At 39.0% G+C, this 14,460-nt stretch overlaps 1 protein-coding gene across 2 annotated transcripts in view; it reads left to right on the forward strand.

The window, feature by feature from the left end:
• The first annotated feature begins 305 nt into the window (after nt 1–305).
• Nucleotides 306–14,460, forward strand: part of KBTBD12 (kelch repeat and BTB domain containing 12) — a 100,899-nt gene continuing 86,744 nt past the window's right edge. Inside the window, exons 1-2 of one of the 2 annotated variants that reach the window (XM_001488860.5) lie at nt 306–441; nt 8,281–9,459. In XM_001488860.5, the coding sequence (XP_001488910.1) occupies nt 8,390–9,459 (1,070 nt within the window). In that variant the 5' untranslated portion in view covers nt 306–441; nt 8,281–8,389. The remainder of the gene's footprint in view (nt 442–8,280; nt 9,460–14,460) is intronic. The other variant, XR_011426752.1, reaches the window with a different exon arrangement.

Consider the following 14,460-nt stretch of genomic DNA (forward strand, 5'->3'; position numbering starts at 1 on the left):
GATTTCGGATTCTCTTTGGAAACGTGTCCTCGCCCCATCCCGGCCTACCTCCATCGCCCGCACGCGGGTCGTCGCGGGGAGACTGGCGCAGGCGCAGAGTGGCCCTCTGGCTGGCTAGTCGCCATCTGAAGCCGCGCGGGAAGGGCCCGCGCAGGCGCAGAGAGGCCGGCGGGGCTGTGGCGGCGTGGTCCCCGGCCGCCTGAGGCGCCGAGGGCGAGCACCTGTCGCCTCAGCGGAGCTGCCAGCGCCCCGCTCCCCCCGCCGCCCCGGCGTCTATTTATATCGCTCGGCCGGCGCAGGCCCATATTGGGCAGTGCGGCTCCGTCAGGCCCGCGCCCTCCGCCCCGAGCGTCAGGCGGCCGGCAGGCCAGGGCGGGCGCCATCGCGGGCGGCGCCTGCGGAGCGAGCGGGGCCGGGCCTCGGGCCGGGGGCGGCAGCTCTGTGAGTACAGCGGGAGGGTGGGCCCCTCGAAAGCCTCGTCTTGGTTCCGGGGCCGGGCGCGGGGTGGGGCGGCGCCGGCCTGGGCTGGGGGCCCGCAGTCCCTCGGCTCTCGGCCCTCCGTGCCTCCGCGCAGACCATCTCTGCCCAGCCAGGGCGGCTCGCTGCCCTCGGGCGCGTCCTTGGGCTGGCAGCGTTCGCAGTGTTCCCACTCCCCGAATTCTCCCGCCCCGTTATCGTTTCCCACTCCCGCCGCTGGAAACGCCGTTACGTAGGGGCGCTTTTGCCTTTCTGTTCCCGGGGGCCCTCCTGGAACCTGGAGGAGTGCCTGGCGCTGTGAAAAGCGGCAGTAAACAGCGAACGCGTCCCCGGGCAACTGTCTTAACTTTAAGGCAAGAAATAGAATTGCCGTGCATTTCCCCCCACGTGATTCTTCAGAGGAACTAAGGAGCTATAACGCATATTGAGGCACCTCGAAAAGTATAAAGCGTGGTGAGAACGCAAAACTTTGTGAATTCCTCAAAGGAAACTTGCCTTATTTAGCTTTATCATCCCCACGCCTGGCCGTTATTAAACGCCTAGGATGTGGGATAGGTTATTACTTTTAAATGAATCAGGTATTTTCCCACACTAGCCAGGGACTCAGTGCATTTAGGGTGATGCAGAGTGCATTTAGGGTGATGAGCCATTTTCTGCCAGTGTCTGCACAAGATGGTGATGCTGAAACAAAATAGGATATGGTGATGTAATGGTAAAAACCAGGGGTCACAGACTTAAATGGCTGTAGGATACATAAAGGGGCGGGAGTGAGAAGAGCAGTAGCATCAGAAGAAGTATAAATGATGACTGCGGCTTAGGTCTCTAGAAGAGAGGATAATGGGAGCTGGGGAAGGGGGAACAGGTGTGCCATCTGAGAGGGGGCACCTGGCCACTCAGATTCTGCACGCTGTTGTCTCCATGGGAATTAAGGGTCCACTGCTGCCATATCTTCTGGTTTTTTTTCAATAGATGACGAAATGATTCAGCCTTGCATGTTGACAACTAATTTACAAGGAAAAAAAAAAGTGTGAGTAGCCAATTTGCAATCTCTGGCCTAAGTGAAGCCAGTAGCATGGCTTCAGTTCTCTAAGAATGGGGGCCAAACTTCTGAGAGCACATGGTGACTGACTGGGAATTAGTTTTGAGGGTAGGGTGAGAAGTGGGTGTCACAATGCATTAAGCTATAGGCAAGGAAATCAACTTAATGATTCTGGGTGCTTTATTTGACTTGGATAAAGGGATAGCAACTTGCAGCATCAAGCACAATTTTTATATGTAGGAAAAAAATCTTCAAGATAGTGGTTTATTAACATGTATATAACCTAAAAGAAAAAAAAGAAAGATGTTCATGAACTTGTAATTTAGAACTAATCCAAGCCTTCATTTAATTGCACAAACTGTATTGAATAACTCTTATGTGCCAGGCATCATCACAGACAAATTTTAAGAATACAGAAATGATTAAGACATGAGTCCCCTACCCTCCATGTACTCTCACAGAAAGGGGAGGCAGCATATGTGTAAGTAAATTATGGTAACAGCAGAGCAACAACCACTATGTTCAAGATACAAGAGAGGAGGGGCGGGCAAGGCTCGCTGAGGAAGTGATGTTTGAGCTGCATTTTGAAGAGCCAGTTACATTTTCTCAGGTGGGAGAGGAAGAAGGATATTCCAGACGTAGAGGACAGCATGTGTAAAGGCCTGTATGCATTAGAATTGTTTGTGGTTCAGTACTACTAAAAGATTGAAAAATACAAGGAAGAGGAGCCAGGAGCTGAGGCAGGAAAGGTTGGGAGGTACATGATGTGAAGGGCCTTGTAATGCCTGATGAGGGATAGTGTTGGTGAAAATAGGCTCAGGATAATTTTTTTAATGTGAGTTAATGGTTTTATACATGATATATTGGCATTGGGACATCAGTTTCTGATATCATAATGTTGACATTCCTTGGGTTGCCCGTCCAAGTCTATTGAATGGAGTCTTAACGGAGTGGAATTTAGGAGCCTGTCCTAGTCATTTCTCAGGTCTCCACTTTTTTCATCAATAAAATTCAAGGCTTTGATGTTTATCAGCTCTATCAGATCATATTATAACCTACTTGCCATACTGAACATGTCTATGGGGAAAAAATGCATACCAATTCAGGAATCTAGTAGCTTTTTCCTACCACAAAGCAGGAGTAGGAAGGAATTGTTTCTGCCCTTCCCCCTCATAGAGGCTGATGCCAGGAAATTGCGGAGGGAGGGCTACAGCCGCAAGTTTTCAAAGCAGTTCTCATTCAGACTGGATAAGTAGGTTGTGAGCTTTCGTATTTTCCAATGCTTATAAATTGTTCTGCCTACACCTTGAGAGTTAAAAAGAAAATTCATAATGGGTCTATGTATCCTCTCTCTATATATAATATGCACAGACATAGTTTGCAGTGGGTTAGATTTTCAAAAGATAACACAATTTTTTATTTTAATATAATTTCAAACTTACAGAAAAGTTCTAAGAATAGTACAAAAAACTCCTATATGCTTTTACCAGATTCATCAGTTGTTTATATTTACTGTCAGAATATATCATCATTTGCTGTATTAGAATATATAATATTGTTTTGCATATTTTAAATATGATATCAATGGTGTGCAGCATCTATTCTTCTGTCTTTTTCGTACATTATTATGTTTGTCAAATTCATCCATGTTGATACATGTAGTCCTAGTTTATTCATTTTTTTCTGTACAATATTCTCTTGAATGAATATACTACAGTCTATCTGTTCTCCTGTTAATGGGTATTTAGGTTTTTTCCAAATTTTTGCTATTTCAAACAGTGCTGCCATGAATTTAAACTAATTTTAACTTCAAAACATGAAGAGTTTTCGTAGAAAAGAAGACATGGTCGTGTATCAATCATTACTTTGAAAAATTAGCAACTTTAAAGATAATATAAAGATGATAAAATTGAATATTATAAAACATTGTCAGTTTAAGTAAATTAACATTATATTCCACGTTAAAATCTATAGCAGTCCATTTTTCAAAACGCTGTAATGGATTTGGGTATAACTGCATTTTGGGTTTGCAAAGTAATTAGGCTTTATTCTTGTGATTTATATTTATCTTTGCTACTCATTTTTCTCCATTATTACGGGTACTATTAATATGAATGCATCAATTCAATCTTCTATAAATTGGAGCAGAGAATAACTTGCCATTGATATCATTGAGAACATTTGTACAATTTTGTTTTGCTGATGAAAGGAGAATGCCTTCTATGCCCTCATTACAAGAAAAAGTTGCTGTCAGCTCTCTTTTTATTTATGAGCTGTGTCTGTCCCCACAAGCAGTTGTATATGTACCCAAACATTGTTATTATTTGAAATTTATTTGTACAGGTGTATCCTTCTTCAACTTTACCAAGCAAATTTTACCAAGCAAATTATGTATTGTAAATGCTTGTCCTTATTTAATTCTCCCAACTATTCTTTATAATTCTCAAAACTAATCCCAGGTGGGAAAACTGAAAGAGGCTGAGAAACTTGCTCATGTTGCTAAATGGAGGAGCAAGGATTCAAACCCAGGCCTCAGTAACTCAAGCCGAAGACCCTATTCCTAGACTCTGACTGACACTGTGCTACACCACTGTAAAGTGACAATAATTTCCTTTTATTGAGCACTTGGATGCCAAAGACTGATCTGACTACTTTACATTATCCCCATTTCACGGATGAAGAAGCCAAGGTTTAGAAAGGTTATATAATTTCAAGATTACAGCAAGTGGCTAAACTGAGATTCAAAGCCAGGGCTGTCTCACTTCAAAGCCCCCGTCTGCAATGCCGGTGCCTTCCCTGCACCTTCTATGTATGAGAAACAATGTGGAGAATGGTTTTTGAAGTGTGGTGGCTGATTTAACTGCCCAGGTCGTTTTCAGGATTTCCATCAGTAAATTCATTTGGTCTGAATTTATAGCCTAAATTAGAGTAGCTTCGAGGAGTTGTATGAAAGGCAAGGAAGGAAGGGATGCTTAAATATCTGTGCACATTTTAAAAATTCTGAAATGTTCCTTCAGAATATTTGAAACAGTTATTTCTGTTTTAAAAGTATTTTTTATTGTTGAAGTCAATGTTTATGGCAGAGAAGCTGCATCCAAATAAAGTATTTATTTAAAAAATTGATTTATACTTGGGAACCCTGGGGACAGCCAGATGATCTTTTTAAATAGGAATCTCACCATTCCCCTTCTCAAAATTCTTCAACTGGATTAAGCAGAGAACTGGAGATTAGGCACCCAGATAGGATGTTGTCCTACTTGTAACCTAGAAAATTGATTTGTTTATGACACTAGAGCAGGAGTCAGTGACGTGCTGCTTGTTTTTGTATACTCTATGAGCTAAGAATGCATTTTATAACTTTAAATGGCTTTTCAGAATCAAAATAAGAATACTATTTTATGACATGCAAATGTATGCAATTCAAGTTTCAGTGTCCATAAAACGTTTTATTGGCACACAGTCACGCTCATTTATTTATGTATTGTCTATGGCTGCTTTTGCACGATAATGGCAGAGGTGAGTCATTACAACTGAGACTGTATGACCTACAAGCCTAAAATATTTACCCTCTGGGCTTACTTTGCTGACCCTTGCACAAGAGGGAGAGGTTAAGGGTGTAGCCTTTGGAGTCAGACAGAACTGGGTTCAAGATTCAGTTCCTGCACCTATAAAATGTTGTGGCCATTAAATGAGAAGAGGTTAACTCAGAAAAGTGACTTAGTGATTGTTGCCTTCCATCAAGGAGAAATCAGGATAAGTAGAGATTTCTGTGGTTCTTTTACCTGATGGTGTAATAATAGAAAATATGAGAATGTAACAAAAGTAAAATTTTATATGACATGTAATTCCCTTAGACAATCTTTTCTCAATACTTTTGCATATGCTGCTTATACTAGTAAGGACTCTTCAGTGCAAATGACAGCAATCCCAATTCAAACTAACTTAAATAATAAAGGAATGGTTCATTTCTCAAAACTGAAAAATAGAGATATAAGGCATGTTTCAAACTCCATTGCTCTGGATTTTCTGCCTTCTTCCCTGTATTGGCTTTGTCCTCATGCTAGCTTATGGGGACATGGCTGCCACAGTTCCAGACCTCCCATCTATACAGCACGTGGACACCCCAACCATTGAACCAGAGCCCTGAGCTTCACTCTAATTAGGCCAATTTCAGATCTCATACCCATCCCTGAACCAGTCACAGTGGTGAGGGGTATGGGAGTCCACCTTACCCCAGTGGTACAAGAGAAGGCAGTTGGGTACTAGGGGAGACTCAACACTGTGCACTATAACATTGTTTGTAAGATATTACCTATAGTGTGTTTATAAAGCAAACAAGTGCATAATCTACTAGTTGTTCCATTTTTAATCTCTCTTTGAAACTAATGCCACCTGTGTTTTTATTAAAATAGCCTTATGCCAAAAAGTTCAACAAGGATAGTTTGTTTATGTCTTAAAGATAACGAAATCCTAAGGTTGTGGTCATATCATTTGGGCCCCCAGCATCTCATTTCTGTCCTAGCAACGTCATGGTCAACACTTTAGGAACTAATGAGTCTAAACTGCCTGCAGTGTGTTAGATTTAGCTATCCTATCTGGAAACTGCACTTGGCCTTTTAGCACTGTGAGTGTTGGTATCCTTTGAGGGATTCTTGTATATCAGTACAAATTGAATAGTAGGAAGTTTTTAATATTTACTTCCTTGGGGCCAGCCCTGTGGCCTAGTGGTTGAGTTCAGCGGGCTCCGCTTCTGTAGCCCAGGTTCAATTCCTGGGTGCAGACCTACACCACTTGGCGGCAGCCATGCTGTGGCGGTGCACATGCAAAATAAAGGAAGACTGGCACAGGTGTTAGCTCAGGGACAATCTTCCTCAAGCAAAAAGAGGAATATTGGCAGTGGATGCTATCTCAGGGCGAATCTTCCTCAGCCAAAAAAAAAAAAATTGTTTCCTTATAAGAAATCTTTTATGGGGCCAGCATGATTGTGTAGTGGTTAAGTTCACACATTCCCCTTCTGTGGCCCGGAGTTTTCAGGTTCAGATCCTGGGTATGGACCTACACACTGCTCATCAAGCCATGCTGTGGCAGCATCCCACATACAAAATAGAGGAAGATTGGCACAAGTGTTAGCTCAGGGATAATCTTCCTCAAGCAAAAAGAGGACGATTGGCAACAGATGTTAGCTCAGGGCCAATCTTCCCCACCAAATAAAGCAAGCTTTTATGCTTTTCGATTCAAAGTAACAGCTGTCATCTATAAAGCTGATTGATATGTTTATGTATAAAGAAGCCTTCATAATATGATTTGGTCTGGTCATAATGTGTTGTAGGAGAGTTCAGAATATATAATGACCTCTTAATTGCTCATAATTGGATTCTCTTTGTAAAAATCTAAAACAAACAAAAGCAAAGGTTTCACTTTTAACCTGCACGCCCTATCAAAGTCTAAAGCTTTTATTAAAATAAAACAGAGCCATTAATGCCGGGAAATCTGGCAAGGAGGGTTTTATTCGTATTTCAAGTATTCAGATTCTAAGATCGACTGGTTGTTATACTTCCGCACTCTTCACCACAGTGATTTTTAGGTTTTATAGTTGCCATTATATAATTAAACATCCCTATCATGCTTCACACTTGTTTCCTGAAATGAATTTTATCAACACTGAAAAAATTGCCATCTTTCACTGAGATAATTGAGATTTCTAATCCTTTCCAGGATTACACAAATTTAGAAAATTTATTACAGCTGACAAATTTTGCTTTCACATTGTTGAAATTATCACCTCCCCTCCTTAACTCCTAGTCCTGAATTTTCTACCATCAACATTTATTCTTATTGCATGCTACTTACAGCCAAGTAAGAACAAGAAAGGATGACAGAGACTTGAGATCCACTCCTCACATTAAGGTTTCTGACTCTAGGAATGTCCTTCTTTAAGTCAAACAGCTAATTAACTTCCTTGAAACATCCTGTTTCCATTCCCCTGGGGAAGGAGAAGATGTGGCAACTAGCTTAAAAAGACTTTTAATTAGACCAGTGCTTTTTAAAGCGGGAAGTCATTCAGTGTCTGCCATTATGAAATAGGGAACAAAGAGAAGCTGAGCAAGGAGGGAGGATAGAGAGATGGGATGGCTTTTGTGCATTTTTTAAGTTTAGGACGGTTTAATTTTAAGTTTCAAGTATTGTGAATTCTCAGATCAGTAGACATCTGGTTGTGCTTTCCGAAGCACTGTTTTGAATTATTTGCCCCATAGCAAAGTTTGAGCAGAATTTTAGTGGACTTTCTTTCTTCAGCCATCCTATGTGTCCCCATTGTGATTTTGTGGATTGACCATTATAACATTTGGTTGCATTTTTTGGAGAGGTCCACATAACCTTTATGGTGATGTTACATCTCCTCAGAAAGAATGTTAGCTAGTGACCGTGTGTCCTCTGCCTGTGGGTCAGCTGTATTTGGTAATTGGGAATGGAATTGCAAAATATGCCCATCTTATCACTTCTCTCTTCATTCACCTTGGGAGGGAGGACTTTCCAGCCCTCCTAGAAAAATCTCTGCTGCTGATTAAGAAAATATTGCAGTGGTTAATAATTTACTGTTTATACAATCAATGACATTATTTTTAGATACAAAAGTAGTTGTCTTAAAGTTAAACTGCTCTGTTTGGAATGAATAATATTTATAAATACTGATCAGAACTAATACTGCATTTTTTAAATTATAGAGAAATTTTTTCTTAGAAGAAAACTTCTTTTTTTCCCCTCAGGAATGTTACATGACATCTCTGTTGCTTTGTGAGTAGTCAGACATGCAAATAGCCCCTCAAGAATCAAGCTGCATTTAAAGACTTACTTGGAAACACTGAAGAATATAACATGGAGTGCAAGATTCAGGGAAAAGAAAAATACCAACATAGCTTGAATTTACTGAATAAAGTTAAGAATATGAAAGAATTAGCAGAAATGGTTGATGTAGTTCTCATAGCGGAAGGGGAGAAATTTCCTTGCCACAGACTAGTCCTGGCTGCATTTAGTCCTTATTTCAAAGCTATGTTCACGTGTGGACTACTTGAGTGTACTCAACGGGAAGTCATACTTTATGACATCACAGCAGAAAGTGTATCAGTAATATTAAATTACATGTACAGTGCGACTTTGGAGATCAATAATGCCAATGTACAAACTGTAGCTATGGCTGCCTATTTTATGCAGATGGAAGAAGTCTTTAGTGTGTGTCAAAAATATATGATGGACCATATGGATGCCTCGAACTGTGTAGGTATCTATTATTTTGCAAAGCAGATTGGAGCTGAAGATTTATCTGATCAATCGAAGAAATATTTATATCAGCACTTTGCTGAGGTGAGCTTACATGAAGAAATACTAGAAACTGAAGTGCACCAATTTCTGACACTTGTTAAATCAGATGACCTTAACATATCCAGAGAAGAGAGCATTCTGGACTTAGTTCTGAAATGGGTAAATCATAATCGAGAATTACGCACAGTGCATCTTGTTGAGCTTTTGAAGCAAGTCAGATTGGAACTGATAAATCCTTCTTTTTTAAGACAAGCCCTAAAAAGGAACACAATGCTTCTATGTGATGCAGGTTGCATTGACATAATTCAAAATGCATTCAAAGCCATCAAGACACCCCAACAGCACTCTCTAAATCTTCGTTATGGCATGGAGACTACTAGTCTTTTGCTTTGCATTGGCAACAATTCTTCAGGAATCAGGTCAAGACATAGGAACTATGGGGATGCCAGTTTTTGTTATGATCCCGCATCACGGAAGACCTATTTCATCTCGTCTCCCAAGTATGGGGAGGGTTTAGGAAACGTGTGTACTGGTGTTGTCATGGAAAACAACACTATAATTGTGGCTGGAGAAGCAAGTGCCTCTAAACTCTCTAGACAAAGGAACAAGAATGTTGAAATCTATAGGTTTGTATCTAGCAATATGTTTGTAAATTTATTTCAATTATCTTGCTTTGACCTTAACAACAGTAGAAGAAAATACTCCTGAAGGAATGATCACATTTTGAATTTCATATAGTCAAAATTACCCTTTAATTACATATTTTATGTATATATAAAATTCATAATGAAATCACCCACAATTTAGAATTACTTTTTCTCTTCCTATATTTGTTAAGAACATATAGTTGAATTTGCAGAAGTTAAATGTATGTATGTTATGATTCCATGGTATATTTTCACTCTTAGATTTCATTATTTATCTATATTATGGGGTGTAATTGCTTTGTTTTTGGAGAGCTTGATATAACTTTTAATAGGAAGAAAAATTTATTAATGCTGACTGCTTGGAACTGATTTTTTTAGTTCATAATGCAGAGTAGTAATAAGTAATTTTTTTCTTGACCAAAAATTACTAATTATCTATCAGTTTTCATTCTCTATCCGTAATTTGTGAATCTTTCCTAAACTTCCAAGAGTATAAAATGTAGCTTAGGAATACTTCAATCCTAGAGTGGTAAAAGGAACCAGAGTGTCTGCTAAGAAGGAGCATATCATCTAGGTCTTGTATGTGAGGACGCATACATTTGTTTACTGTTTATTCAGCAAGTATTAGTGAGTATTCAGCTCTTAAATCTGGGTAAATAAGAAATATGCACATAGAATAAAGACTAGATAATAAAGTTCCCCTTCAATATCCTTCCCCTCTCAGCTCCCTCTTACCAGGGTTTGTTCAGACTTTTCAGTTAGGAAGTAATTCTTCTTGACTGTGAAGTTGGGACAAAGAAAGAATTAAGAGGTCAATGATTTTTCTGGCATCTTTTAGTATTCCATTATCTGCTTCAAGCTATAGGCCTGTCCGTTTTACACATTCAGACCTTGAAGACGTGTTTCCTCTCCGCTTGTAGTGCTAGGGGAGGGAATGCAGAGCCCTGGATGAGTGACCTGGCCCTGTGCCATGGTAGCAGAGCACATCACTGAACAACAGGAGCAGCCGTCTTCAGAATTATCAGGTAGAGACTGCAGAACCAGGATATCAGATCCGTAAGGAAGAGGAAGCTCTGGCTTTCCTGGCGTGGTTCTTATAGGTCCATGCCACTTGTTTTATACTTGTTCTTGGTTAGGTACCCTTCTTTCCATCTTCTAGCCTCTTGTACAGGTACCTCAGTTTTCTTTAGAGAGCTTTTTTTTTTCTTACCAAGATAGTCCACAATTCTGCCATCATTATCTATTTATTTTTTATTATTTTACTGAGGTCATATTGGGTTATAACATTATGTAAATTTCAGGTGTACATTATTATATTTCAGTTTCTATATAGACTGCATCATGTTCACCAGCAATAGTCTAGTTTTTATCCATCACCATACATATATGCCCCTTTATCCCTTCACCCCCCTCCCACCCCCTCCTCCTCTGGTAACCACTAATTTGTTCTCCTTGTCTATGTGTTTGTCTTCCATGTATGAGTGAAATCATAGAGTATTTGTTTTTGTCTGACTTATTTCACTTAGCCTAATACTCTCAAGGTCCATCCATGTCGTAGTCATTTGCAACACTAATTCAAAAAGGATTTGTGATTTGATGTTCTTTGGATAAATACCCAGTAGTGGATTAGCTGGATCATATGGTATTCCTATTTTTATTTTTTGAGAAATCTCCATGCTATTTTCTATAGTGGCTGCACCAGTTTGCACTCCCACCAGCAGTGTATAAGGGTTGCCTTTTTGCCACATCCTCTCCAACACTTATTTCTTGTCGTGTTAATTATAGCCATTCTGATGGGTGTGAGGTAATACCTCATTGTAGTTTTCATTTGTATTTCTCTAATAATTAGTGATGTTGAACATCTTTTCATGTGCCTGTTGACCATCTGTATATCTTCTTTGGAAAAATGTCTGTTTATATCCTCTGCCCATTTTTTGATTATTTGTTATTCATTTTCTTGCTATTGTGTTGTATGAATTCTTTATATATTTTGGAAATTAAGCCCTTGTCAGATATATGATTTGCAACTATCTTCTCCCAGTTGGTGGGTTGTCTTTTCATTTTTGTCGATGGTTTTCTTTGCTGTAAGGAAGCTTTGTAATCTGATGTAGTCCCAATTGTTTATTTTTTCTTTTGTTTCCCTTGCCTGAGTAGACATGGTATTCGAAAAGATACTGCTAAGACTGATATGAAAGAGTGTGCTGCCTATATTTTCTTTTAAGAGTTTTATGCTTTCAGCTGTTTCATTCAAGTATTTAATCCACTTTAAGTTAATTTTTGTGTGTGGTGAAAGGTAATGGTCTACTTTCATTCGTTTGCATGTGGCTGTCAAGTTTTCCTACCACTATTTATTAAGAGACTTTCTTTTCTTCATTGCATATTCTTGGCTTCTTTGTCAAAGATTAGCTGTCCATGGGTGGGTGCTTTCATTTCTAGGCTCTCAATTCTGTTCCATTGATCTGTGTGTCTCTTTTTCTGCTAGTACCATGTTGTTTTGATTACTATAGATTTGTACTCTAATTTGAATTCAGGGAGTGTGACACCTCCAACTTGGTTCTTTTTTTTTTTTTTTTTTTTTTTTTTAATTTTCAAAGATTTTATTTTTTCCTTTTTCTCCCCAAAGCCCCCCGGTACATAGTTGTGTATTCTTCGTTGTGGGTTCCTCTAGTTGTGGCATGTGGGACGCTGCCTCAGCGTGGTCTGACGAGCAGTGCCATGTGCGCGCCCAGGATTCGAACCGATGAAACACTGGGCCGCCTGCAGCGGAGCGCGCGAACTTAACCACTCGGCCACGGGGCCAGCCCCTCCAACTTGGTTCTTTTCCTCAGGATTGCTTTGGCTAATTGGGGTCTTTTGTTGTTCCATATACATTTTAGGATTCTTTGTTCTATTTCTGTGAAGAATGTCATTGGGATTCTGATTGGAATTTCGATGAATCTGTAGGTCGCTTTAGGTAATATGGATATTTTAGCTGAGTTTATTCTTCCAATCCATTTGCATGGAATATCTTTCCACTTATTTATGTTGTCTTTGATTTCGTTCAATAATGACTTATAGTTTTTGGTGTATAGGTCTTTCAACTCCTTGGCTAAATTTATTCCTAGATATTTTATTCTTTTTGTTGTAATTGTAAATGGGATTGTATTCTTGACTTCCCTTTCTGCTAGTTTGTTATTAGTGTATAAAAATGTAACTGATTTTTGTATGTTCATTTTGTCCTCTACAACTTTGCGATATTTGTTGATTATTTCTAATAGTTTTTTGGTGGATTCCTTAGGGTTTTCTATAGAGAGAATCATGTCACTTGCAAATAATGAGAGTTTTACTTCTTCCTTTCCAATTTGGATCCTTTTTACTTCTTTTTCTTGCCTGATTTTTCTAAAACTTCAAGTACCATGTTGAATAAGATTGGTGACAGTGGGTGTCCTTGTCTTGTTCCTGTTCTCAGAAGAATGGCTTTCAGTTTTTCACTGTTGAATATGATGTTGGCAGTGGGTTTGTCATATATGGCCTTTACTATGTTGAGGTACTTTCCTTCTCTACCCATTTTATTCAGAGTTTTTATCATAAATGGATGTTGGATCTTGTCAAAAGCTTCCTCTGCATCTATTGAGATGATCATGTGACTTTTATTCTTCATTTTGTTAATGTGGTGTATCGCATTGATTTGCAGGTATCAAACCATCCCTGCATCCCTGGTATAAATCCCACTTGATCATGGTGTGTGATCCTTTTAATGTATTGTTTATTTGATTTGCTGATATTTTGTTGAGGATTTTTCCATCTATGTTCATCATTGATAATGACCTGTAATGTTCCTTTTTTGTGTTGTCCTTGTCTGGTTTTGGTATCAGGGTAATGTTGGCCTTGTAAAATGAGTTACAAAGTGTCCCCTGCTCTTCAGTTTTTTACAAGAGTTTGAGAAGGTTAGGTACTAAATCTTTGGATGTTTGGTAGAATTCACCAGAGAAGCCAACTGGTGTGGACTTTTGTTTTTTGGGAGGTTTTTGATTACTGTTTCAGTCTCTTTACATGTGATTGGTCTATTCAGATTCTCTATTTCTTCTTGATTCAGTTTTGGGAAGTTGTACAATGCTAAGAATTTATGCATTTCTTCTAGGTTTTCCAATTTGTTGGTGTATAGCTTTTCATAGTATTCTCTTAGAATCCTTTGTATTTCTGTACTATCTGTTATAATTTCTTCTCTTTAATTTCTGATTTTACTTATTTGAGTCTTCTCTCTTTTTTTCTTAGTGAGTCTGGCTAAGGATTTCTCAGATTTGTCTATTTTCTCAAAGAACCAGCTCTTAGTGTCACTGATCTTTTCTATTGTATTTTTAGTCTTTATTTTGTTTATTTCTGCTCTGATTTTTACTGTTTCCTTCATTCTACTGACTTTGGGCTTTGTTCTTCTTTTGCTTTTTCTTTTAGGTATAGTGTAAACTTGTTTATTTGAGATTTTTCTTGTTTCTTGAGGTACACCTATATTGTTCTAAATTCCCCTGTCAGCACTGCTTTTGCTGCATCCCATAGCTTTGGTGTGTTGTCTTTTCGTTTTATTTTCTCTACAGGTATTTTTTATTTCTCCTTTGATTTCTTCATTGATCCAATAGTCGTTCAGTAGCATGTTGTTTGGTCTCCACATATTTGTAACTTTCCCAGCTTTCTTCTTGTAGTTGATTTCTAATTTCATACCATTGTGGTCAGAAAAGATGCTTGATATGATTTCAGTCTTTTTAAATATATTGAGACTTGTTTTGTTTCTCAACATATGGTCTGTCTTTGAGAATATTCCACGTGCACTTGAGAAGAATGTGTATTCTGCTGTTTGGGGATAGAGTGTTCTATATGTATATATATTGTTCATTTGGTCTCGGTTTCATTTAAGGCCACTGTTTCCATGTTGACTTTCTTTCTGGATGAACAGACATTTTCTGGTTTATCTCCTTGCTCCAAGTTTTGTAAACCTTGCCTTTTTGT

Source organism: Equus caballus, chromosome 16, assembly GCF_041296265.1.
Source record: "Equus caballus isolate H_3958 breed thoroughbred chromosome 16, TB-T2T, whole genome shotgun sequence".
Lineage (NCBI taxonomy): Eukaryota > Metazoa > Chordata > Mammalia > Perissodactyla > Equidae > Equus > Equus caballus.